The 27,755-nt window shown below is 38.3% G+C and overlaps 1 protein-coding gene across 2 annotated transcripts; it reads right to left on the bottom strand.

Annotated features, from left to right (window-relative positions):
- Window positions 1-281: 281 nt before the first annotated feature.
- LOC127623846 (influenza virus NS1A-binding protein homolog A-like) lies at window positions 282-27,755 on the bottom strand. 2 transcript variants are annotated; one of them, XM_052098402.1, is made up of 15 exons: window positions 27,585-27,755; window positions 15,668-15,930; window positions 15,280-15,419; window positions 14,851-15,020; window positions 9,926-10,001; window positions 7,930-8,103; window positions 7,471-7,596; window positions 5,256-5,363; window positions 3,724-3,850; window positions 3,372-3,599; window positions 2,835-2,956; window positions 2,612-2,738; window positions 2,333-2,464; window positions 1,981-2,154; window positions 282-1,478 (listed from the first exon to the last, which is right to left on the bottom strand). In XM_052098402.1, the coding sequence occupies exons 3-15, from the start codon at window positions 15,388-15,390 to the stop codon at window positions 1,222-1,224; spliced, it is 1,932 nt and encodes a 643-aa protein (XP_051954362.1). In that variant the 5' UTR covers window positions 15,391-15,419; window positions 15,668-15,930; window positions 27,585-27,755; the 3' UTR covers window positions 282-1,221. The 2 variants fall into 2 exon arrangements, with proteins under 2 accessions (XP_051954362.1, XP_051954363.1); XM_052098403.1 differs by having other exon boundaries at window positions 15,280-15,414.

Genomic DNA, 27,755 nt, shown 5'->3' with positions numbered 1-27,755 from the left:
AATGCTTTCAAGTGTTTCACTCTGGAAAATATAGCCTTGGCCTTACTTTGCGTCATCTGATCCCAAACCCACTTCTAAAGTAAACCCTTGTGTAATCCCAGCAGAATTTAATCCCACTAAAATTAAAGTCTAGAGATGAAATGTGATAAAACACCTCAATACAGACTCCAATTAAATGAGGCCTACAATGTTAAAACTCAATTTACTGCTAGATTAGCAAGTATTATCATAAATACATTGATGGCAATGCTTGAAGAGAAATGACCATTAGAAATACTTCACAGGTTGAAATGGTTTATTAGTAAGTAAATATCAGCTCATAACAGAAATTTCTTCTTGAGAAAACAAAACCTTGGAGCCAAAAAACTCTGTCGCTTCCAAATGCTATACAGGAAATTTAAAAAGAGGTGTTAAGAAAAAAAGCATCGTCTCACAGCATGAATCTGTCAAAAATGGTAACAAAAAGACCTAATTAGCACTAAAGCATGATCACCTATACGCATGTTAAAGTCTAACTAAACTGGCACTGATTTAAAGTTTATAACCTCATGAGTGTTGTGCGTTTGCTAGCTTGTCAAACTACGTATCTACTGGTTCCTTAGCAGTGTATCAAAAATATAAAAAAGGCCATCTTTAAAGATTGGTACAGTAATTCTGCATCACAGCTAATGACAAAAGGAAAGCCATGTATTTAATCATTTTGCAAAATAAGGCTTTGTATAAGCATGGCGCTTTACATTTATTGAGCTAAATATCACTTGATAAAGCATAGAAACACTAATTCAACCTGAATCACTTCCTAATGGGTTCAACCAGCCAATCCTATCTTCAACTCTGACAATCCTTTCCTGATAAAATTCATAAACTACTCAATTCAAAAGGGTACACTTAATGTGCAATAAATGTTGGCATCCTTGATGAAACAAAGATTGAAAGAAAAATTAAACAACAATATATACACAACACAAAAAATAAAGTATGCAATATGCAAAGGCTTAATGTTGCTATCAGCAACCCCCCCCCCCAAACGCTGTAAGAAAATTCGGTCTCCTGGGTGACTTCAGTGAAGAACCCCCCCACCCCCCCATCCATCCCATTCTCTACACCTTTCAAGATCCACCCACCCGCATACATACAGGACATCACAAAGCACGATTACATCACTAAGCCTGTTAGTTTGAGTGAGACGACCCCCCCGCATGATTCCCAAACCCCTGGCTCTTAGGAATTGTTGGAGGCATCTGCACAAGGACTCCATTCGTCTGTTTTAGGGTTGTAGGCCTCAATTGAGTTGAGGAAGTCATTTCCATCAAAGCCACCAACGGCGTAGATCATGTCACCAAGCACGGCCGCACCAGAATTGCTGCGTGGTGAGTTCATGCTACCCAGCATCCTCCATTCGTTCCGGGAAGGGTCGTACACTTCAACACAACGCAAGGCATGGGAGCCATCGAAGCCACCGACAACAAAGAGTTTATCTGAGAGGGAGAAAACTTTGGTCACTATTGGCAACACATTAGTAACTACAGCTAAATCAATGGCATTTTTTGGTGAACTGTAATTGTATCCTGTCATTTGTCCTGTTCTGCTTATTAGTCATCGACCGATTGTATCTAGAGAGCAGAGCTGTTGGAGGATATAATGCGATAGTGATATCTCATAATTTACTAATAGCAAATGACATGCACAAAACATTTTTAAAAATGTAACTGGATAGACACTGGATTTCCACAAGTTGAGCGGTTTGTGGAATTAAATCTGTTGAATGGCAAACTATTCTTGTGGTAACAAGAGACGACGCAACAAAACGAGCTGCAACTAGTTGTTTTACATGTCGAACAGATTGCTCAATTACACCCAGTAGCCGGTTCTTGTTGCCATCAAAAGTCTGGCATACAAAACGAATCGGCCAATAGGAATACTGATCAGTTGATGTTGGTATTTATAAAGAGTATCGGCCAATATATAGGTACTGCTTACATTCATAGACGACCACTCCAGCTCCTCTGCGGGCTATGTTCATTGGGGCAATGAGGGTCCAGGTGTTGTTTTCTGGGTTATAACGCTCCACACTGTTCAGACAGTTCCATGACTCTGCTCCACCAATCACGTACATAAAGCCATCCAACTCACACACAGCAGCCTGATGCCTCCCTATATATTCCAAAACAACATTTAGGATAGCATCTGCAGATCCTACTCTATTATCTGCCATTTCAACAATGTAATCCCCACTGTATGCCTAAATTAAGATCTCTAAAGTACCTTAAACCTCATGGAAGCACAAATTATAGTATAATCAGGGACATTTTGTGACGTCAATGTGACTTACTGATGTTTAATGGGGCACAACTGGTCCAGGCCTTGCTCACAGGGTCAAAAACATCACAGTTCTTCAGACCTTTCTGTCCACATGGATCTGATCCCCCAACAACAAACAGCTTGTTGTTCAGAGAGCAGACACCTAGAAAATCAAACAAGCATTAATGTACTAAACCAACTATATTCTCTAGTGTCACTCAAACATACATCCATACTGGAAGGACAACCTCAAAGCCTCGTCATAGTGATATAATTGTTATGAGCTCCAAGATGCCATCTCATTCCTTACCTGCATTGCAGCGATTGGTCCTCAGCTCTGGCACTTGACTCCACTCATCAGTATTGGGTTTGTATGTCTCTCCACAACTCAATTCGTCAGAATGTCCATTGGACCCACCCATCACATAAAGCTGACCCTGGTTGGATAAAAAAAAAAAATATGAAACAATTATTTTACAGCACTTTGTGTGTGACCACCTTAATGCACCTTTGACTTTTGAAATGATACACACCATCAGCACAGCCATCTGAAATCGAGCCCGTGGAGTCCTCATGGGAGCGATGAAAGTCCAGCTGTCAGTCTTCAGGTCGTAACATTCCACAGTCCTCAGGCACTCCTCACGGTTGTAGCCCCCTGAATAATGGATAGCCCGTCAGACAGTGTCTCTCAAATAAATGAGGGTTCCAATACTTAAGCAATGAATTTCCATGATCTTTCCGGAAATTTTAAAAAATCTTTTTGATCCAGACCAATTCATTATGAATGATTTGCTCATAAATTGGACAAAACTATGGCTGGTAAGTTTTACTCTACACAAGAGCAATATCTAGCCAATTAAATATTTGGGAAAAATGCATATTTACTATAAAAATGTCCATGATCCTTCAATTACTTTTAATATTTTATTTCCAGAACTTCTCCAGGCTTGGAAAACACCATTTTGAAATTCTCTGATATTTCCAGGTTTTCCCCAAGACTGTGTGAACCCCACGAGGAGAGATATACAGAAATTATTTCGTTAGAATCAGAGATGTCTCCACCCACTAACCTGCTGCGATGAGTCGGCCATTGAGAGCAGCAGTGCCCAGGCCGGAGCGAGCATAGTGCATAGGTGCCAGCAGCTTGTCCTGCTCCTCTTCCAGTGGCTGGCTCTCAAAGCTCAGGCTCTTGGTTAGGCAAGGTGTGGCAGAGGGGGAGGCCTGGGGACTGCTGCGCCCATGCAAAAAGATCACGCACAGCATGCCATTCAACACGGCCAGACACAGATATGTACTGTCTGTAGAGATAGACAGAAGAGGGTGACTTGAAAGGACTCCATCAATTTTGATTGTAGAGCATTTGTTCCATAATGAAACACCAATTTCAATGATCTAATGACTGTAAGAAAGGTGTTGACTTACTGGTGATCTTCTCTGAAGCAATATATTTCCACTCCTGCTTGTAGGACTGTTTTGCGGTTCCGGGGGAGAGACTGACGGAGGAGCTGGTGCTCGGCTGTCGGTATACATTCTCACGTGGGGGCTTCTTCTGCAAAGGCACAGTGCAGCTACAGTCTTCGATCCCATGGTCCACACATACACAACCTCACACAGACCCAGACTCAGGTGCCCAACTCAACATCCTACCAGTTCTGATGCTTGGCCTACATCAGGTTAAACTTGTGATATCTACAGTAAATAAATCTAATCTGAATGTGAAGCCACACTTGAAGCAGCACTAAAACCCAATCCACAATTCCACACACATCAGATACACTAGGGTTGGTGTGCTCAATCCTGGTCCTGGAGATCGATCTTCCTGCAGAGTTTTATTTGCAACCCTACTCTAACACGGCAGCTTAATTATGTACTTAATTATTATGGCTGTGTCCGAAACCTTGCACTTTCATATAGTGTATTTAATGAAGAAATTAACTTGTCGACCATCGATGAAGTAGGTTCTTTGTGTATGCAGGCGTTTACTGTAGAAAAATATTCCTGAACATACTACCTTCGCTATGTTGAGCATCATACTTTGACCCATGTGTTCTTTGACGTGCTAACTACAACTACAAAAACTCATATTTTGTTAAACAAGAATCATAGACAGTCAGCATAAACGTCATCCACACGACACCAGCTTATAAATTTATGTCTTCTAAAGCGGCCCGATCACTTTTGGTGTAATAAAGATATAGATTTAAGTACTTTAACTCTAAATCATGCTTCCATTTAACAGCATTAAGCGCATGTGACGTAACTGCATTGGCATTTGAAACACGTGAGAACTAACGCACATTAGTCACAGCCGGAAGAGCAGTGCTGTTTACAAGTGAGGAGGAACGCTGTACAGTAGCTTAGTTGGTTTTGGTTTATCGGTTTCTTAAGATATTTTTTCAATTTTTCTACAAATGTGTTCTGGATAAGAAAGTCATACATGCCTAGGATATCATGAGGTTGAGTAAATAATGAGAGAATTTAAATTTGGGGGTGAGCACTTGGGTGCCAATGGGTTGCATGCCATTTTTCCCACAACTTTTTGAATCTGATAGCTTCTCAGCTCCCGTGGACTCATTGGACAGCAAAGTGTCCACATCATAATCTCAGTAGATACAGTAGGTCTTTCTGATATTGTTAACCTACTGTATCACGAATACTTTTCAAAAATCAAGAATTTTCGAACATCCTACTCATTTGACAGCTTTTTGCATATTTAGACACAAGTGAACCTCAAAACTTTGATTAGCAGGTTCAGGTGTGTTTGATTGGAGTAAGCACTAAACTTTCCAGGAAGGTTGATCTCCATGATCTTTCAGCTCACAACATTCATCAGACTCAGCAGCCCAGCACAACAGCTGCTCTGTTAGCATACAGTTTAAGTCTCAAAAGCAGGCTGTGTTTGCTACGGTCCTGCTGCGGTGCAGCCTGAGAAGAGCTCGGCTCTGGATGTGTACCTGCACAAACTGGATGTGGTCATCCTCAGTGCCGAACATCTCAGCCTGCCCATCAAGCAGGCTCCCATCGAGCAGCTTGTGATCAGCCGAATAGTACAGCGTTTGCACCTGCAAAACACACAGCAACAACAAAACCTATGTGGCTGTCTCCATGGCAACAGAGCACCCAACTTCATGGGTCAGGGGGAGGGAGGAAAGTAAAGGAGGATAGCGCAACGCCACTTGCTCTCTGCTGGTCTGCAATACTCTGGTGAAAAAGCTTCTGTAAAGAATATGAAAAGTGTAGCTTCTATACAGGATTCTGGAGAGGGACATTTCAAAAGATCTTCAGCACTTTCTGACCAATCACTGCACTGAAATCAGCTGACTCTGAATGACAATACTGTTGACCACAAAGCAGCCTGGGAAGCCTTCATTTGTCAACACGTTTGGAGAGGAAAATAAGAAACCAAGCTCCATGTGCATGTTTAGCAGTCATCTGGTTGGCATTTTCTCAGCTGAGGAGGTTAATGAAGTCAGACGTCATCAGACAAACTCTTAAAAAGCCGTTTAAAACTTTCAGAGCTCCATAATGAGTGTTATGTCCATAAAGGAAATATGTTCTTCGCTTGTGTACAGTCTTAAATAAAAGTAAATCCAAAACCAAAATACAACACACAAACAAAAAATCTAATTGAAGTGAAAAAAAGAAAAAAAAAAAATGTCCGTGTGAATGTCCCCAAAGATAGATCAAAGGAACAAGGAACAGAGTAGAGACTTCAGATTCTAGAACATCCTTTAAAACTGTGCTTTATTTAGGACAAAGCACTTCGCAGGTGCCGTCATGAAGCCTTTGAGTTGATGGCTCTTTTTGTTTCTTTCATATGCATTTAAATCATTGGTTTAATTTAAAATTTAGATGTAAAAGATGTAAATCTGAAGTATATCATAGAAGCATAAATCATCCTCATACATTCCACATTGAAAATCTTGGATTTAAAATTTAATTTAAACCTGGAAATAAACCAGGAAAAATGTTAAATAAAGAAACGGTATTACAAATAAATAATTTTGTATCTGTAATAATTATAGGTCATTATTCTAAGCAAATTTTTGACATTAACCAAGTCTTTTAACAACTGTTTAAAAAGGTCAGATGCTCTTTTAAGCATTCTCAAATCATGCTGGGGTAACATGGAACATCAGGTTTGGCACAGATTAACTTATTCTTTTCAATTCAACCTTCGATTGAAATTGCTGATTATATCATTAGTAATGAAAAAGAAAGAAAGAAAGAAAAAAACGGTTACATTTTCACAAATGGTCTTTTGGACCCCAATGTATCTGTGCTGCAAATTGTGAAAATGAGCCATGTGAACTTCCTGAAAGTACCGGTACATATATGAGGAATTGTGCCAGAAGCTTTGATTTACTTAACTAAACAATGTGTGCTTTTGAGAGTTTGCTAATGCAATAAATTTGAGTTATTTAGCCTTAGTAAATGGAAATCTATGGTGTATTTGCCACACTGTAATACTCAGAGATTTGGAGTGTCATTTTGAATGTGTACTTTTGGTGCGTGTGTTTTATTAAAAGATAGAGGCCTAGCACTCGTTTTGCCACGGCTCCCTCTTTCTTTCTTTTTTCTTTGCTTTCACTGACTCATTACCCTGGAGGGCCCCAGTCTTGGCTTCTTCAGTCTTGTGAGAGTCTTGCTGATGTTTGCTCTAATAAACCTAAGGAGAGATAAATCAGCGGGGAGGAAGAACTGTTAGTGCTGGATCCCAGAGCACAAAAACACACACACACACACACACACACACAAACTGCTTAAAGAAAACCTGCTTAAAGAAAAGAGAGATGTCATTGAAAAGACAACATGCAATGTCACTCTCTGGGAGACAGATTAGCTGCAGCAGCAACAGTTAATGTACAGAACTGAGCAATCAGGAGGCTTTTAGTTCTGCTCACCTGGACTAACCACTCGCCTTTGCGGAGGGTGTAACAGCCCCATTCTGTACCTAAATGTACACTCTTAAAGGCCCGGGGTGATTTTTGGGTGAAGGGGGAAAGGAAACAAAAAAAAAAATGGAAGGCAGAGAGAACAAACCCAAACAACCTCTAGCGTTAGGATGGCTGGTGTGAACGGACCTGTTAAATCTGTGAATGGGATGAAATACGAGCGGAAACAGGGAGGGAAGGGAGAAAGGATCTCACAGTGGAGCACAATACTGACCTCCTCCATCAGTCGCTCCAGGTGTTCACCGTTTTCCCACAGGCTGCGTTGCACCCAGCCAATCACCTTAGAGTACAGTTTCCCATTACTGGGCAAGGTCAGGTTATCCTCCAGCATCACCTCCAACTATAAACACAACCAATGAAAATAAACATTAAGCTTATTAATGCATGTTTAGCATAAATCCATTAGGTACACAATAAAGGATTTAACACCATGGCTTTTGTGATCTTGAGTATACTTTTTATAGGTGAGTCAAACTGCATTTATAGGAGGTTAAACTGCATTTTGTTAATCAAGACTTATGGACCCCACTGCATTTATAGCACTATATAGATAGTTATATTGCACAATATTGCTTAAAATAAATTACATTTGTTTTGAGTATAATTAATCTGTTTTTGTATTGTTTTCCAGTGAATAAGAAATTATTTTTAGCAGTTTAAAAGGTGAGCTCACCTTAAGGCGTGGCAGCTTGAGGAAGTCCTCCTGCTCCGACACCTCAAAAAGATGCTCCTGGATGTAACTGTCGATCTTGCCCAGTAGGCGCGCATCTCCCATGCAGCTGGCAAAATTACGATAGGAGATGGCACTCTGGGAATCCATCTTAGAGAGTAGGTAGTCACCACAGATCTGCAATCAAGTATGAAAGTGTCGGTTACAAGGCCTATAAACTGCATTCAAGTATTCAGACCCCTTTTTTCACATTTTGTTAAGTTGCAGCCTTATATGAAAAAATTATAATTTAAAGCATTTTATCATAAGTCTACACTCCATAATGACAAAGCAATAACCAGATTTGTAATAAATTTGCAAATTTATTTAAAAGAAAAACTGAAATATCACATAAGTATTCAGACCCTTTGCTATGACACTTGACATTTAGCTCAGGTAAATCCCATTTCTCTGGATCATCTTTGAGAGGTTTATACACTTTGATTGGAGTCCACCTGTGGCAAATTAAATTGATTGGACATGATTTAGAAAGGCATACACCTGTCTATATAAGGTGTCTCAGCTGAAAATGCATATCAGGGCAAGAATCAAGCAAAGAAGTCAAAGGAACTGCCTGCAGAGCTCAGAGACAGGATTGTGTCATGGTACAGATCAGCGGAAGGCTACAAAAAAAAAAACTTTGGCTGCATTGAAGGTTCCCAAAAGCACAGTGGCCTCCATAATTCTTAAATGGAATAAGTTTAGTAACCAGGACTCTTCCTAGAGCTGGCCGCCCAGCCAAACTGAGCAATCAGGGGAGAAGGGCCTTGGTAAGAGAGGTGACCAAGAACCCGATGGTCACTCTGGTTGAGCTCCAGAGATCATGAGTGGAGATGGGAGAAACTTGCAGAAGGACAACATCACTGCAACACTCCACCGATCTGGGCTTTATGCCAGAGTGGCCAGACGGAAGCCTCTCCCCTCAGTGCAAGACACATAAAAGCCCGCTTGGAATTGCAAAAAAGCCCCTAAATGACTCTCAGACTGTGAGAAAGAAGATTCTCTGATCTGATGAAATGAAGACTGAACTGTTTGGCCTCAATTCCAAGGATCATGTCTGGTGGAAACCAGGCACCGCTCATCACCTGCACAATACCATTTATATTTACATTTACATTTATGCATTTGGCAGACGCTTTTATCCAAAGTGACTTACAGTGCAATTATTACAGGGACAATCCCCCCGGAACATCCTGGAGTTAAGTGTCTTGCTCAAGGGCACAATGGTGGTGGCCGTGGGGTTCGAGCCAACGACCTTCTGATTAACAGCCCTGTGCTTTAGCCACTACGCCAATACCATCCCAACAGTGAAGCATGGTGGTGGTAGCATCATGCTGTGGGGGTGTTTTTCAGCAGCTGGGACTGGTCAGCGTTGAAGGAAAGCCGAACGCAGCAAAATACAGAGATATCCATAATGAAAACCTGGTCCAGAGCACACAGGACCTCAGCCTGGGCCAAAGGTTCACCTTCTAACAGGACAATGACCCCAAGCACACAGCCAAGACAATGCAAGATTGGCTTAGGGACAACTCTGTGAATGTCCTTGAGTGGCCCAGCCAGAGCCCGGACTTGAACCCAATCGAATATCTCTGGAGAGACCTGAAAATGGCTGTCCAACGATGGTCCCCATCCAACCTGACAGAGCTTGACAGGATTTGCAGAGAAGAATGGCAGAAAATTCCCAAATCCAGGTGTGCAAAGCTTGTCGCATCACACCCCAAAAGGACTTGAGGCTGTAATTGCTGCCAAAGGTGCTTCAACCAAGTACTGAGTTATGTGTCTGAATGTCAATGTGATATTTCATTTTTTTCTTTTTAATAATTTTGCAAAGTTTTTTTTTTTTTTTTTTTTTTAAGCGTTTTAACAGAGGTGTAAATACTTTCTGAATGAACTATATCTCAAGTAAAACTCACTAATACAGAGCATGACTTATGAATACACAAAAACGTGCAAATTCTACCTGCTTCACTCTATCCATTTTGAGTCGTTTCGCTGCGGAGTAAACCTCCTTAACCAGTTCTTTATCTGCCTTCAACCTGCCGAGAAAAACATTAAAGAACCTCAGAAATCCGTGCCCAACACAACAGAAAAGACACAATATGGTAACTGGGCTGGGCGATAAGTCTTAAAACATTGCGTCTCGATATTTTTCAGCCTATTGGTGCGATTCAATATATATCTCAATAATTATGTATTTGCTCTGATAAAAAAAAAGTAACACTTTTGAGCCATTTCAGAGGAACCATCATTTCATTCAAATAGTCATTGTAGCAAGTAGATTCAATATTTTAAAGACATTAAACAAAAATCTATTTAAAAACAATTAGTTTTTCATCAAATAAACACAAGGAAGAATGAAATCCAATAATTTTCATAGATAACCACTTTATATTTATATTTCATATACAATGATTCATACTAGCTTAATAAAAAGCATTATTTACCTTCAAATGTTTTTACTTATACATATTTGTGAAGGAACAAGGTGTGCAAAGCAACTTCACCAACTTATTTTTTAATAAGTTGAAAATTGCATAATACAAAATTATTAAATGAAACACGTCAGGTTTATTAATATACTGCTGAACTTTCATTATTATTATGATTATTAGATTTTCCTTATACAAAAGTTAAATATTTCTGTCCCGTTTACTTCACCTCCACCTGGGGCTTTTATTTTGACACTGAAAGTGCTGTCGTATTTACCTCAACTTCACAAGAAGTTATTATTTTGGAGGGTCAAAGTGGTGATAGGGTAGTCTGGAGTGGGGATTTTAATGCACATAGCACTTTATGGGGAGGGGCAGTGACCGATACAAATGGCCAGGTGATTGAAGGTTTGATGGACATAAAAGAACCTGGTATTCCTTAATGATAAGAGTTATAAACAGGTGGATGTGACTTCAGGTTTGGAATCAGTACTTGATTTAACACTTGTATCAAGTTCTTTAGGAGGAATTTTTAATTGGGAAGTGTTAAGGAAATATACAATTGGTAGTGTTCATTTCCCAATAGTGAGTTCAATTATAACTACCAGTGAGTTGAGGACGAGACAAGGTGCTTCAGTAAAATGGATATATGAGAAAGCTAACTGGGGAAAATTTAAGGATATGAGTGAGGATGGATTGAAGCAGATCTGGATCAGTGAAGGAAGTAATATAGAGATGATAAACACCAGAATAGTTTCTGTCATAAAGAATGCTGCAATGCAGTGTATTCCAAAGAGCAAAGGACAGAGGCAGGAGAGAGGATAGTACCCTGGAGTGAAGAGAACTCATAATTGGCAACATCTGATAATATATAAGAAAGCTCAAGCGGAGGTGAGAAGAACAATAAGGGAGGCAAAGAGAGAATATTGGAGAACCTTTTGTAATGAAATGGGTAAGAGTACTCCAGTACAGCAGGTTTGGAGTATGATCAGAATTCGGGTAGAATATGAATATCCAGTGTTAAGTATGGTAGAGGAAACTGCAGTGAGTAATAAAGAGAAAACTGAAAAGTTTCGAAGGGATTTTACTAAAGTAAAGAGTTCAGATATCTTGACAAGTGAGCATGGAAATAAGAGAGAAAATGTTAAAAGAATATCCTAACTTAATGGGAAGAAGGGCAACAATGGACAATCTTTTGTATGTTCCTTTTTCCTTTCCTGAATTAAAGGGAGCATTAAAGAGAATGAAGGAATCAGCTCCAGGGCATGATGGAGTAAGTTACAGTATGTTAAAACAATTGAGCGTGATCCTAATGTAATGTAAATGATGATTACTGACTGACTGATGTAGAAAAATGTTTCTCTCAGTATCAGAGTGGATTTAGGTGTGGGAAGGGAACAATGGATCCTATTATAATTTAGAAGCAGATATAAGGAAAGCATTAGTAAGTAAAGAATCGGTGGTATTTTTTTTTATGTTAAAAAAGCCTATGACATGTTATGGAAGGAAGGATTACTGATAAAATTAGACCAGATGGGAATAGGTGGAAGACTATACAATTGGATTAAAGATTTTCTATTTAAAAGAAATATAAAAATGAAGATTGGAGAATCTATATCTACTAATGGTTTGGTAAGAGAATGGAACCCCCAAAAGAAGTGTCATAAGCCCTTTACTGTTTATTATCATGATTAATAATTTATTTGCATCAGACGACATTAATAGAGGCAATGATTGCTCGCAGAGGACAGAGCCCTCTGTTATCAAGGAAGAAAAGTAGAGTATACTGTTCAGAAAATGCAAAGAGCCTTAAATCATGTTGATATATGGTCCCATAAGAGGGGTTTTAAATTTTCTGTGGAGAAGACTCAAACAATCTTCACAAATAACAAAATAAGAGAGGATTTGTAACAGGTAAAGGTTGGCGGGGAGGAGGTGGGAACCGGCTGAACAGTCAACAAAGTTTAAATGGACAACATAAACTTAACCAACATAAAACACAAGGACACACACCACCTTGGCCACATGCATCTCTCTCGAACTGGTGCTCCGGCTAGGCTTTATCCCCCTCCCGGCTGATTAGCCTGATTCAGGGCCAGCCGTGACCTCACAAGCCGACCCCACCCTCCTCCTCATCACAGGATTTAAATTTGAAATTTTATAATAAAAGTATTAGATCGAGTCTCAGTAGTGAGATTCCTTGGTATGGGGTTTGACAGTAGAGTCAGATGGAGGATGCATATAAATAAAATTGTAGAGAAATGCAAGGATTTTAAATGTAAAGAGGTGTATGTCAGGACGAGAGTGGGGGGCGGATAGAATGGTTTTTAAGACCATTTATGCAACAATAGTACAGTGTTTGATTATGGATGCATTGCATATGGATCTGCATCCAAACCTCAGTTAAGTAAATTGGAAAGAATTCAGTCACAGGCATAAAGAATTTGTTGTGGAGCCTATCCATCTTCTCTAGTTTTGGATTTGCAGTTGGAGTTGGGGGAGATGCCACTCCATATAAAGACAGCAACTGCCATATTGGGTTAATTTAAATGGTCAGAATGAACATCATCCTACCAAAAATGTGTTAGAAGTGTGCTGGGAATATGAAAAAGGCAAGAGTAACAGAATTGGTTGGATTGTTGATGACTCAGTCCATGAAATGGGTATTGGGGAAATGGGTAACCAATAGTAATATTACCACCATAACTTAGGATTTTGCCTAAACCTAGTGTTGACATCTCTGTTGGATGCAAGGTAAGAAATGGTTCAGAATGAACAAGAGGAATGCATAGTGAGGGAACATATCTAGTCAAAATACGGTCAGTACACAGGTTTTTACAGAGGCATCAAAAGATCCAGAGAAGGGGCTGGAGGGGATTGCTTATACTATCCCAAAGATGAGTGTCAGAGGGGAAAGGGGTATCTGATCATGTTTCAGTGTTCACAGGAGAACTTTTAGCCATTATGATATCAATCAAAGGATATATGATTTGGGATAAATTCATGCTCTCATTTGTTCAGATTCTAGCTCAGCACTGTTAAGTCTAGATGCTCAACAGTCTGACACAAGACAGGATACAGTGTTTGAGATCCTCAAGATCTTATCTATAATGCAGCAGGCAAACATAAACGTTTAGTTTTTGTGTTGGAGTGGAAGGGAATGAGGAAGTAGACAGGTTGGCAAAACAAGCTATGGTGAAGCAGGTCATTAATATGCAAACAACATATAGTAGATAAGAGCTCAAATCAAAAGTAAAAAAAAAAACAAATGACAGCAATGTTGGAATAAGGAGGAAGAAGGCAGACATTTATACTCAATACAACCACTGGTGGGAAGAGAAGGAATTAGGGTTGACTCAGTTTGGGGCACACAGGACTTAATATAGTGATGCATCTAATAGCAAAACATCCAACAGGATTATGTGATTAGTATGGGGTCAGTGAATCAGTAGAACATGTAATAATGAAGTGCAGGAGGTATATAGAGGAAAGACATAAACTATCAGAAGAATTGAGGAAAGGAGAACAACAAATAACACTAAAGAGTCTTTTAAATCCAGTAATGGGAAGTAGTATATCACCATTGATACAGTTCCTGAAAAGCACACATTTAATTGAAAGAATATAGGTAGAAGTTGGATAAGTAATTAATAAAGGAATTAATTAAGATTAGGTATATAGTATAGAATGGCATAAACAAGGTTATTTTTTCCCCTTCTTTCTTTCTGGGCTGTGGAGGGGCTCAGACCATACGTTGGAGGAGCTGAACACACGTCGCAGGTGGAGGCTTCAGCTCTGATTGGTCCAGGAAGAGGGGGGCTTCAAAGAGGGGTAGTCTCTGTTATTATGTGCCGGATTTGTACATTTTTATTATAACTTGTAGCGGTTACTAATGTTTGGTATTACGCAAATGCTTGATCCTGCATTACTTTGAATTCACAATGAACGTGAACTGATCTGAGAGCACTGCCATGCGCATGCACACAGATCAGCATCAGGGGTTTGTTTGGAATGACACACAGACTGCGTTTGTCCGTCTTTAAATCGCAGCTTTTTGTGGATTAATAATCACATATGATATGACCAACTTGCCATTTTTTATGTTATTTTGATTAATTGTGCATTAAATGAAGGATCGTGGAATTAGTATACTGATGCACCCTTTATCAAACTTTATGGCCAAATTAAATCACATTAAAATCATAGCGATATTAACAATATTGGTCAATTAAACATCTTCAGCAAAATTTACTTGATTATATAATTAATATTTAATACATCGCCCAGCCCTATAGGGTATTACAACAGAAACTGCTGCACACAAACTGCTGTTTTTTTATATGCAAATTGTGACTCCTATGATGACACCACCCACATCTCTTAAAATGGCCCTGATTGATCAGTTACATATTGCATCTTTGAGTATATCACAATGTATGTGCAGTGTGTCTCATACTGGGCAGTGTAAGCATAGTTGAGAAGGATCTCCACAGCTTCAGGGTCCAAATCTTCAAACTTCACATGGGAGATGCCATGAGGCTCCAGGTCGCTGTTAAAGATCTCAAACAGGTACGGACTGCAGCAGGCAAGCACAGCCCGGTGAGCCATCAACTCATGACCGCATACCTACAGAGGTAAAAGAGCAGAGGTTAACATCAGCTCTGTAATGACACCTTCACAAAAAGGCAGGCAGCATTTTGATTCCATTTACTTACAGAAAAAGCATAACCTTAAGTATATCAAACAGGTAGAGAAACTATATTTTTACATTTTCTGAAGAAAATTTAGCACGTGTGCTTACTCTGTCATATGTTTCAGCTGTGATCAACACCTGCTGCAGGACTTTTCATGTCATAGACAATAAGGTTAAAAGAGCGTGTGTTACCTGAAGCCTCACGTCACAGAACTGGCCGTTCTTTCTAAGCGCATTCATCTTGGCCACGGTGGAATCAAGGAAACTTTCGTCCTCAAAGATCAAATATCCGTTGGGAATCATTTTTGCCTGATTTTGAAATTTTGCCTGTGCTAAAGTGAAACAAATACATGTTTGGGTCAGTGTTTAGATTTTACCTCAGAACACTTGGTGCTACAAGTGTGGTGCAGTCTCTATCCCACACTCTGTATCTTACATAAACAACACCCACCCACAAATAGACACAATATACCATTCATCTGAGCTGCTAGGCAAAAAGCTGTCAAAGTCTAGAATCACTACAAATCCATCCTATTGTGCACACATAATACTCAGTCTCATGTATAAGTAATGCGCTTACCTAATACTGAATGACGTACGTCTGGGGCAGATAGTTGTCTTTTGGAAATGCGTGAAAAGGCTTTAGTGAAGCTGAACCTGGGAGTGCCTAGGTCTTCCTTCACTACAAAGTGGGTAGACAAGGCAAATCCAGGCAACCAGTGGGCACGTTAAGGGGGGCAGAGGTGACTCAAACTCTCAGGCTTAGAGTGACTGCAATCAAGTCCTCAGGTGTCCCGTTGGCTATAGACTCAAACCTTTTCTGTGCTGGTCATGCATTATAACCTGCAGGACACAGAACAAAGGGTCAGGATTTTGCTTTGTTAGTAGGGCAGCACATTTAATTGAAGAACTAATCGCGATTACGATAATGACTGGCACATTTGCAGCATTTGATTTAAGTCTGCTCCTGTTGCATAAAAGGTTTCTATTTATGACTTGTTTTGAAGTAGTTGAGTAGGGATGTCACGATTACCCAATTTCACAATTAACCGTGATTAAAATTATAATGTTATTAAACCATAAGAATTTGGAAGCTACGGTTAAAAACTGGAAAAAAATAACCATGTCTATTTTAAGAAAATTTACAAAAAGAATTTGTCTTTTCGGTGTGGGTCTAACTACTTGCGCCGTGTGTGTGCCCTGCCCTCTGCCTGGCTGGTCAGTGAGGCTGTTACTATGGTAACGGAGTTCACGAGGTGATTGTCTAGGTAAGGCTGGGCGTGTGCAGAACATGTACTTTCAGCGCACGCGAAACTCTCAAAATGAAAACGTGGTGGAACAACGTGATCTCCCAGAGTTGTATCTGCCGAAGAAGCAAATTAAATCAGCTATTTGGAAGCATTTTATCTAAAAATTGATGATGGAAAGTGTCAGCAAAATTGGTGAAAACATCTCATGTGTTCCAGCACCTGAGGGGTCAGCATCCAAAGATTCATGCCTAGATGAAATTAATAATTCTACAAAAAAACACAGTAAATATTATATGTAGTTTACTATTTACATTTTGGTAAAGTCAAACACTGAATTGAAACTGTAAATCAGAAGAGTTGTTTATTTTAAATTTAATTTATATTACAATTAATTAGGGCTGTCGAACAGGTGGTACTACAAGCTTGAATTGACAAATTTTTAGACAAAAATGAACGCGTTAAAAAAAATGAACGCACTTTAATCGCAATGCTTAACTGAGAAATTCAAGCTTGTAGTACCACCTGTTTACACACATTAAACTGCACCTGTTTACTGTGTGAGCAACGAACAGTTTATACAGTGAAGAAAACAATTTCTTGCGTTCAAAACACTTGGAGCGCAAATGCGATCTTTAAGGGATCTTAATATGTGTTTAAAGATTGAGTATTAAACTATATTTAACTTGACACAGTGACCTAAACATTTTATTTTTATGACGCAACACACCCCAGACGCGACACAAGCATGTCTGACGCAGGTGGTACGGTCTTTACCTCATACATATTTAATTACCAACAAGGTTAAGGATGTGTCCTTTAAACTGTTACACCGTTTTTACCCAGTCAATCTTTATTTAAGAAACATGCTCCCTGAAATAGATCCACTTTGCTCCTTCTGTAATGCTGTGATGAAGTTTTTTTGTTTGTACGTACCTCTATTTTAACTAGTTTTTCTTTGCTTTATAAAGACGTTTTATTTGGTTTTCACAGATTTGATAACCAAAACAAACCCTCACAATAAATCTCCTACTGATTGACAAATTCACTTGTGTAATGGATTGCTGTGAACTGTATGCCAATGACTGACTTATGATCAATAATATGGTAGTAAACAATACATTGTATTCTAAAGCCACTTTTATATTGTCTTATCAATGACTAACTCTTCTGCTACAAGAATGTAATGCTTTTATATTATCTGAATATTTGTTTATTTTATATATATATATATATATATATATATATATATATATATATATATATATATATATATATATTTGTTTATTATTTATATATATAATTTTTTAATATTTAAAGTTAACTATGTATACTTATTTCATCATTATATATTGAATTATTGATATATGAGGGGCTTTCTCAGCAAATATTTGTATATGCGATTAATTAATCGGGACACCATGTAATTAATTTGTTTACAAATTTTTATCGATTGACAGCCCTACAATAAATTATTAAAAACACTTTACAAGACAATTAAACAGCCCTTAAACAGATTTTATCATAATAGTCGCAATTTTTTGTTTGACAATTAATCGTCAGCCAAATTTCATAATCGTGACAGTCCTATGCATGCCATTGAAGCGATGGTAAGCCTTTCCCTCACAGCCTTGTTTTCATTCCAGTTATGGCATGGCAGTAATGTGAATAAGGTCTATCACAAAAATCTGTATATGTAACTAACGTTATGTTCCATTCAACCCAGAAAGTCGGAATTTCCAACTTCCTACTCAGAATAGTACAATGGAACGGCCCTTGAAGTCTGACTTCCAACTTGGCAACTTGTGCAGAAATCCTCAACTAACTGGAGATTGGAGATGTCAAGTAGCAATATCCAACATCCAACTTTAATAGGAATGCAGCATTGGAGCCCATGTGCAAACATAACAGATTTCAAATTGTGTACTTCCAAGCATCCTGCACTAGCCGAGCAACTACCATTGTGTTTATTTTTCCAGTTTCTCTTTGTAATAATTTTTGTCTTTTGATGATAATGTCCTTTATAGGTGCTGTATGTAATATTTTTACTGTACTAAATCATAAAATGACCATAACATGTCATTAGAGATTCAAATTAGGAAACATGCTAAATTGAAATACTGGCTTCTCCGATAACAATGCTACAGCCAGAATATTCTATTTTGAAGTTTCCATTCCAGGCCGGAATTTCCGTTTATGTTTTGACCTGTGTGATCCCGCCCACTGCCCACTCACCAATAGTATTTCGCCACCGCCGGGTTGCCAGAATTGAACAAGTTTGCAGGAAAAACAACACTGCGTGCTGAAGCCATGGAAGTCAGCAAACGATCTGGATCAGAGATAACAGATTCCACCTGACCTAAACAGCCACGCCATCAATCTAAAAACCACCATGACCAGAGGCATAGTAAAACAAGGATAAATATTGGAGATGCCTTTGGAAGATGGAGACAGCTTAAAGCCCAGAAATCCTTTAAAACAGATGCTGAGGTGGCTAATTTGTGTGTCAACATTCTGGCAACCCGCATGAGTCTGGGGCAGGGCAGACAACTCTCCAATATTTTGAATTTGGACCCATTTCAAACACTTGTTCTCAATCTTACATATATCACCTTTAAATGTAATCAATAATTTTCTCATTTGTCAAAAAAAAACTAACTACATGCTATCTTGCGCTATTTTTTTTGTTGAAGTTATTTAGTTAAAGTTATATTTTCTTCAACTGTACATTTTAATTTAAATTGTATTACAATCATGATGCGCCTTTTTGTTCTCGTTTTCACAGGCAAAATCAACTAGCATTTTCGTCAATAATTTAATTGATGACATTAACAACTTTCCAGGTATTATAGACTTTCTTGGAACAAGCAAACTAGGTGTTATCATGATGACAACACCTAGTGGGATTATCTCTGGTACAATGATTACATCAGAAAATCAATGGCAATTTCTAGAACACTGTACCAAAGGCAGTGACCCTCAACACAATCAAACTAATACTGATGTGGAATAAACAAACACAGATGAAAGGTCATAACACGGCGTAAAGAGCTGATGTGCCACTCTAGTGCAGAGATGCTGCCTATCAGAGACTGACTCAGCTTTCCCATACTGATATCTTTCATAGAGTTGACAAATATGCTTTAATCGGGATCAGCCTTAACTCCTGCAGCACAGTCATGAAATGGTCTCATATAGACTTAAACCAGGATGCAGTCTAAATCTCAACAGACAAATTCAGAGCCTCCCAAGAAACCCTCCTGTGGTCAAGCCCTGCTCCCCTTTCTAACAATTTGCATACAAATTCTCTCTATTCTCCTCCTGTTAACCACTTGGCCACTAACCCCTCAATCACACCCACATGCTTCCAGAAATTTCCAAAGGTCTTTTCAAAGTAATTTCAGCCAGAAAATGGCCCAATTTGAGGGGTGGAAATGGATGGGGGATGGATTGTTTCTTATCCAACAAATCACTCAGGAATTTTTATGGATTTATCACATTCCTTCAATGAGGGCTACAGCTGTGTGGAGATGGAAAAAAGCAAAAGAAAACAAACAAGCTACAGTGTGTGGAATCCTCATGTTTTACATGAAAACTGCTGGTATTTTTCCACTCACATCCACTTCAGTCTCTGTTAATGCAAATGGGAAAGCGAATGTGCCAAACAGGCAGTAGTGGCCTATAGATAATCTCGATCAGCTCTAACCTCCATAAGTGTTTTTTTCATTTTAAACGTCATCAGAAATGCCTAGGTCTTAATTTACCTAAAGCGAAAATACAGACAGTCTCCTCTTGACGTGGCATGCGAGAAACGATTTCAAGCATAACACTAACCAGTTGCAACGCGATAAGACTCCAGCAACAAGCAATCTGTCTGTCCACACTAGGCGTAACACTGCAATATTCATACACTAAAATGATAAAATGACAAAAACTAACAAAAATAACCCTGGACATTCTGTTTATTGAATGAAACTAATTTTCTCACTGAAGCTGCATTTGGCCATATGCTGTCCACTGCCTTCCCCGAAGGGGATAAATATAAAATCACACACATATGCAGGGCAAAGTTACTTAATGAATTGCATCCTAATTCAGTAAGCAAGCCGGTTTGGCTCCACCTTTCGAATTGGGGTGTGTGTGACAGACCTCTGACTGAAGAGAGCGAGACCTCAAGCACAACATTTAGTAGGTGTGTGACACCCTTGGCACAAAACCAAGTTGTTCTGATCCGTCTAGTGAGACGCTGGCTTTAATATACTGTAATGAGAAGGATTTTAGACCCATTTCAAATCTCAATGTTAAACCAAACTATTTCCTGGCAAACAAGCATAACAAAAGGTCAAGAATGCAATACATTCATTTCAAACGTGACTGTTTCCACTATTAAAAAGTCTGAAATGTCCACTTACAAGCTGGTGACCTTAATCTGAGAGCAGTTGGTCCACTTGGAGTGGAATCATGATCTGATACTTTAAACCAGGGCATTAACAAGTCAAACAGCAGATAACGCCTATGGTGACTCAACTCTCCCCATTGTGTGCTGACAACCACAGCATCCCCATAAAATAATTGACAGATCCAAGGGTAAAATGATAAAAAAATATGGGCAGATGTTGAAAGACCTTTTTGTGTGTAATTCTTTTGTCCCCACTGGCATGCAGTAAACAGCATGCTCAGTCAGTAAGCGTGGGACAGACAGTGAGACAAGAGGGAAAGAGGAGAGAATGGGTTGGAGGGAGGCAAAACACACTGCAAAAGTTGTTCTATTGACTCTGTGGAAGCACTCAACAAATAACCCGGATTGAGCAACAAAATGAATGCATCGCTTAAGGCCATGCAAAAAAAGAAAAAAGAAAAAGGAACTGGGGCTGAATGTGTTCAACGAGTTCCTTGTATGCAATCTTATATAGTTCTACCAGTCTACGATCCCATGACCACTGGCTGTATGCGCGTGTATGTATGGATGTGGTTAGGCATTAGTCTCTGTCATGAGACTCTCTTTTTATTTTTTTAGCAAGTCACACATTTATTCTGGGATCTCTGCGAACTCGGTTTAAAAAAATATATATATATATAATGTATTTACTTCATTAAGTGGCACTCTCGCAGGCTTTCAAACATTTACATTTATTCATTTTCCAAACACAAAACTGCCTGCAGCACATTACAGATATAAATGTAATCAGTACACCTGTTCCCTGGGAATAAAGCCCATGACTTTGACCATGATTTTAAAAGGGAGAGTTAATCCTTTTATCATTTACTCATCTTCATGTTGTTCCAAAACCAAATGACCAAATGAGATTAGGCAATATTTTAGCATACACTTTTATAGAATTATTTTTTCAATGAAAGTGAATGGTAACCGAGCAATCATTCTGAATAACATTTCTTTGGGTTCCATGGAAGTAAGCAAGCCCATACGGTATTGTAACAACATGAGGGTGATTCAATAATGACAGAATTAAAATTTTTGTTACGATTATGAAATTTGGCGGATGATTAATTGTCAAAAAATAATTGCGATTATGATAATTGTCTCTTTAAGGGCTTTCACGTTTAACTGTCATATAAATTGTCATATTTCTTAAGGCCTGCTTTTTTCAGCATGTGTTCTTCATACGCATTAAGAAGTAATTTTTACATATTTAATAATGTAATATATATAAAAAGATGTGTTTTGAGATCCTTGCATTCGGTCTGTTGTGTTCCGTCTGTTTGAACAGCCTCTGGCCTGGGCTAATAGTCTGAGCCGCTTCACCACAGAGTTCATAAATCTGTACTGAATAAAAAAACAACGTGGTATTTCGCTATTATTATGAAGCTTGAGTCTGGAGTAATAGGAATCAGTGGAAGTGTAACACCATGTGAAATGTCTATTGAAGCGTTTTCCCCCTTCATTTTACTTTTGACTTAACGTTTGAGAATATGGTCCAACTAAACATTTTTATTTATTTATTTTATGCACATTAGTTGAAAATGCCTTGCTATGTTGGGATTTTACTAGTCTATTTAAGTACTTTTTTACCCCCCAACATATGAACCCATCATACCCATGTGATATTATCATCCATAACCTAACATTTTGTTCCTCCTCCCACAGAATATTTCATGTATACTGTGTTGTGCACGCATAAACTCAAGTCATGCTTTATATCATAATCTCATTTACACGCACAGGAAGCAGTGATTTCACATCCCTCAAATCTGTTTCTGTTCCATCTGCCTACGGATGACCTATTTGGTGGTGCAATACTTCATTTGTAAGGGAAATATGTGCAGCAAATGGCATACTCCTCAAACTACGAAGCATTTGCTTGTGTATTTCAAGATTTTGTGAAGATTCCTCAGTCAACACTAAAGAGTGAGAGATAAAAGGCTGTTACTTACATTTACATTTATGCATTTGGCAAATCCAAAGCGACTTACAGAGCCCTTATTACAAGGACAATCCCCCCAGAGCAACCTGGAGTTAAGTGCCTTGCTCAAGGACACAATGGTGGTGGCTATGGGGATCGAACCGACAACCTTCTGCTTAACGGTTTAGTGCTTTAGCCCACTACGCCATGACCACTCTGTTTTGTTGGCAAAGACTGACACATTCTCAGCATATTGGCAAAACCAAAGGAAAATAAAGTAGCAGCAGCTCATCTTTTCTAAATGGAAGAAAAGTGCTCAGCTGTGTACTGCATTGTCATTCCTCAATTTTTCAGCCTTTTGTGTGTGCTGTGATCAGTGTGCATCACTGTAGGAGACATTTTGTATTACGGACTGTTTTTTTAACATTCCACACGTAGTGCAGAATTCAGTTCAGGCGATTGCTCTGTAAGCTCACTCCTTAAATTGTGTTCTCCCATTAACCTTTCTTCACACAGGTTAGTGTTTCATTAGTGAGGTATTTAGATAAATAAGAACTGCACTCTGTAATAGCTAGGATAATAATAACATCCCTTGAACTCTCAAAAAGCTGCCCTTTGACTGCTCACTGTAGTCTATTAATTTACAATAGAGTTAAAAAAAAATAGACTTAATTTTTTTTTAACTGTAATTACTATGATGGAGTAGTGATGAGGTGAATCGTTTCCATTTTTCATTCCATCTCTGTAATTATGTGCTCTGTTTAAATTGCATTAGCTCTTACATCAGACTGTGGGTTTTTGCTGTAGTTTCTATTAGTTTAGATCAAGAAAGAATTCACAGATTTTCTGAATTATGTAACTCCTGGAAATGCAGCTCAGAAAATTGTAGAGCACATCTGCATATATTTGTTTATTATATAAATTCCACCGAGTTTCTTCCACAGCATCTCACGATCTTACACAACCGTTCAGATTTGTCCGTTGTTATTTATTTTCGTTTTAAACTGCAGTCACTTTCCTTGCTCACCCATTGATCCGGGTATCGTTCGTTCATTTGTTTTTGCTTTCATATATAAAAACGAAAAAACAACTCCTTTTTTCGTTTTTTTCATTTTTTTTGAAAAACGAAAAAACTAAATTATGACTTGATTTTTGGTTTTCCCGTTCTTGCACGGAAATCAGAAAAACGACTTGATATTCCGATTTTCCCCTGTGGGTGGGGCTAAATCTGATTGGCAGGATATGCATTCATTGTTTTTCAAATTAAGAGTTTTCCAAACACTGTATTTGTTAGCCTGTAAAATTAATAGTCTATATGCATGCTATTTGTCACCCAATTATTTGGCTTCACTGACTGAAAAAATCTATTGAAATAGCCTAAATGTAAACATGTTCACGCATTGAAGTTGTCACGGTGGTTATCAGACAAAAGGCTGAATGGAGAGAAGGCCCTTCTTATAGTTTATATTGCATTCCATCGCAATATAGGTTACTTTTGCCGTCCCTATACTCCTGCTCACTACAGTTTTGAGGATGCCTTTCAAGACAGTCATTGGCAAACACCTACAGTAGTCAACCAAAATGCCTATTATCACGCAAGAAAAAATAAACCAGTCGCATTTGAAGTCATTCAGCGAAATGACCGCCAGGTGGCGCAAATGGATATTGTGCAAAACAGCAGCAATTGCCGCATTTTGAAATGTAAGTGGGGTTAATGTCAGTTAACAGTAAAGATGAAATACTACAACTATGGTAAACAGAATAAAACATTTTTAGCCCAGAAAAATAGAAAAAATAGAGACAAGAACAATATATAGCCTATATATTTCATATTGTAGGCCTATCTTGACGTCGGTTGGCGACATAAGCCTATTCCCCGGGCCGGGGAGCAGCGCGATAACAAAAAAAAAAAATCACATAAACTAACAAAAATAAATTAGGTGCAATTAAGCTGATATTTTTTTACTATTCTATTGAGGAATGAAAGGAATGAAGAGCGCTTCTCGCTCATGTGAGCTGAACACACACTGGAGAAACGAATGTTTGGGCATTTCTCAGTGAGTACACTCATGGCCGAGTGGTAGAACTTACGTTACGATCATGACACGGGTTCAAATCCGAGCAAACACAGCAATTTTTATATTAGCCTATTAATGCATTTAATACCATATTATTAATGCAGAGATTTGTCTAGTTCTAAAACTGTTACAGCATAGTTTTTTGCTCATATAATAAAATTACCATATACTTCCATTTTACACTAAGGAACAAATATTATCCAACAGAATGACTTTACATTTGTATAATAATTTCAAAAGCAGTTCTATATTAAAAAAGCTACTTCACCAATAGACTATATCAAATATATAAAAATAAGTAACAACTGTTACACTTTTGAATCATGAATTAATAATCTCATAGGCCTACAAATATCCACATTTGTCATCTGAAATGTAGGGTAGCTTTCACTAAGATGTAAATGAAATTATATTTCAATATGCATGGAAACACTTACAGAAATTTTAGCTTGTTACATGCATTTATTTTGATTAAGTAAATCGTTGAAACATCAGATAATCAATAAAACATGAACAATTTTTAGGCAAATCTTTTTGTTGTGTTTATTAGACACATCAACGCATTTTTGAAAGGTGTGCCATTGTAGTTCACTGCCTCATCAAAAAGAACAGAAATGTCAGGCCACTGTTCTGTGAAGTGCTGTTCCACACTGGCTCTGTCCTCTACTGATGTGATGGGATTACTGCCAAACATGGACAGCCTGGTCAGAGTTGACCCAACTTCTTGATGATACATATCTGCTGCAACAGAGGCATTTGGCAGAAACACTTCATCAATCTTTTTTTAGACAATAATCGCACGACCTATTCGATATTCTATAATTAAATCAACAAATCGAATATTCGAAAATCGTGACTCATCCCTACTGCTTTATTAATGTATTCAGTGTAAAACCCGGACACCCCCACACAAATGTGGCTTTTTGTTAATGACTGTCCTACTACAGGATTTAACACAGAGTAACAGCTCACTACCAGTTACAAAAGACACTGTAACAGTCTGTCACATGCAATTCTAGTTGCATTTTTCATCAATTAATTTCTTAAATTATCCATTGACTATGTTCTGGCCAGCCATCAAGTGTCAAAAATATTTTTTGGCCCGATGCCAACCTTACTCTTCGACCCCTGGAATAAAGGAATCAACTCCCTCATTAGAGACTTGCCGCCACCTAATGGCGGTGTTAGTTTCATATAGTTAAAAAGTAGACGTTTCATTTTTTTTCCAATAATTTCATATTTCTACATACAATTTTTTACATTTAAAACATTAATCTCTTAACATAATTTATGCAATTATAATTTGCTGTGTATGTGTAAATCCACATGACACAGGCTAAACAGCCTGGGTCAATCTCAATCCAAAATCTCAATCCAAAAATGTATTATATTGATACCGACTTCCTTTTATTTGGTCATAGTAACCATACACCAAACACAGTGTCTTTGCATTCTGACTGAATTTGTTGACTAAATTTAAGAATCTGACATAAGAGGACAGATGACAATCCTGCATTATATTGTATTATAATGACGATGTAATATAGCACTAAACTTTGACTATAGCCTGCATGTGGCATATTACTAGGAACCTCAAAGCATATTTATGTGTATGTGCATACAGGCCATAAATAACAAATAGACATTATAGAAAATATATTATTCATAAGAGTTTTTATGAACTTAAATATCTAAAACAAAGAATAAATGTATTATTTAAATTTGTATAATGACAACTGTCAGTGCGTGAACAGGCTTTTAGGCTTGAATTTAGGCTATTTCAATAGATTTTTTCAGTCAGTGAAGCCATATAATTGGGTGACAAATAGCATGCATATAGACTATTAATTTTACAGGCTAACAAATACAGTGTTTGGAAAACTCTTAATTTGAAAAACAATGAATGCATATCCTGCCAATCAGGTTTAGCCCCACCCACAGGGGAAAATCGGAATATCAAGTCGTTTTTCTGATTTCCGTGCAAGAACGGGAAAACCAAAAATCAAGTCATAATTTAGTTTTTTCGTTTTTCAAAAAAAACGAAAAAACGAAAAAAGGAGTTGTTTTCTCGTTTTTTCGTTTTTATATATGAAAGCAAAAACAAATGAACGAACGATACCCGGACCCCCATTGCCCTTTTTGCACATTTTACGCAGATTCTGCTCAAGTTTATCACTACTATCCAAGGCTGCAAGCCATTCATGAGCTCAAAGGTACAGCAGAGAATTTGCTGATTCAATATGAGACCAGCTTTTTAGCTACTGTAGACACTAATGTACGCCAGAGACGCATGCATTTTTATTTATTTTTTTATAATAATTTTTTGCCAGACATTGCTTCAGTGTCATAAAATGTATTATGTACGTTTTCCTATTCGTATCACTGCTAATATATAGGCAGATTATTAGATCAGTGTTCCAATCAACGCTGATAACGGCTACAACCAATAACATTCGAAGCTGGATATGATTGTTAGCAGAAAATATGAAAATCTCAGCTTGACAGTGCAATCACACTGCTTTAAACACGATCACGATCACACTCTCACACTCTCTCGCTCTCTCTCTCATGAAAGAAACGCACGCGGTTATCAAGGAACGAATCCGGCAGGTTACAGCCGGTTACAGTGCAACATAATGCACTCGCGTGAGTACAAACAAGTATTTAAGCGTTTAAAACAAATATATATAAGCAAATCATATTTACTGATGTGGCTGTAAAGATCCAGTTAATTATCGAATCCTAGGAGAACTGGAGCTGCGCGCGCAACGTCACACATCACTGACTGGTTCGCCAAGATAATGTCTTACCTGATCTGTTTGACAGTAGACGATGCTAGACATATTTAAGGTCAATTCAAAGCTGTTGATTGTGGATATTGCAGAAGCAATAGATGTGGTACGTTTCAGCGTTCGTACAGCCCTTTCGCTCAGGGTCTCGACACTGATCAATGTGCGCGAGCTTGACAGCGTCGCTGGCTG

Source organism: Xyrauchen texanus, chromosome 30 (assembly GCF_025860055.1).
Source record: "Xyrauchen texanus isolate HMW12.3.18 chromosome 30, RBS_HiC_50CHRs, whole genome shotgun sequence".
Taxonomy (NCBI): Eukaryota; Metazoa; Chordata; class Actinopteri; order Cypriniformes; family Catostomidae; genus Xyrauchen; species Xyrauchen texanus.
Note: the sequence above shows the minus strand (reverse complement) of the source record. Positions and strands in the feature narration are given on the sequence as shown.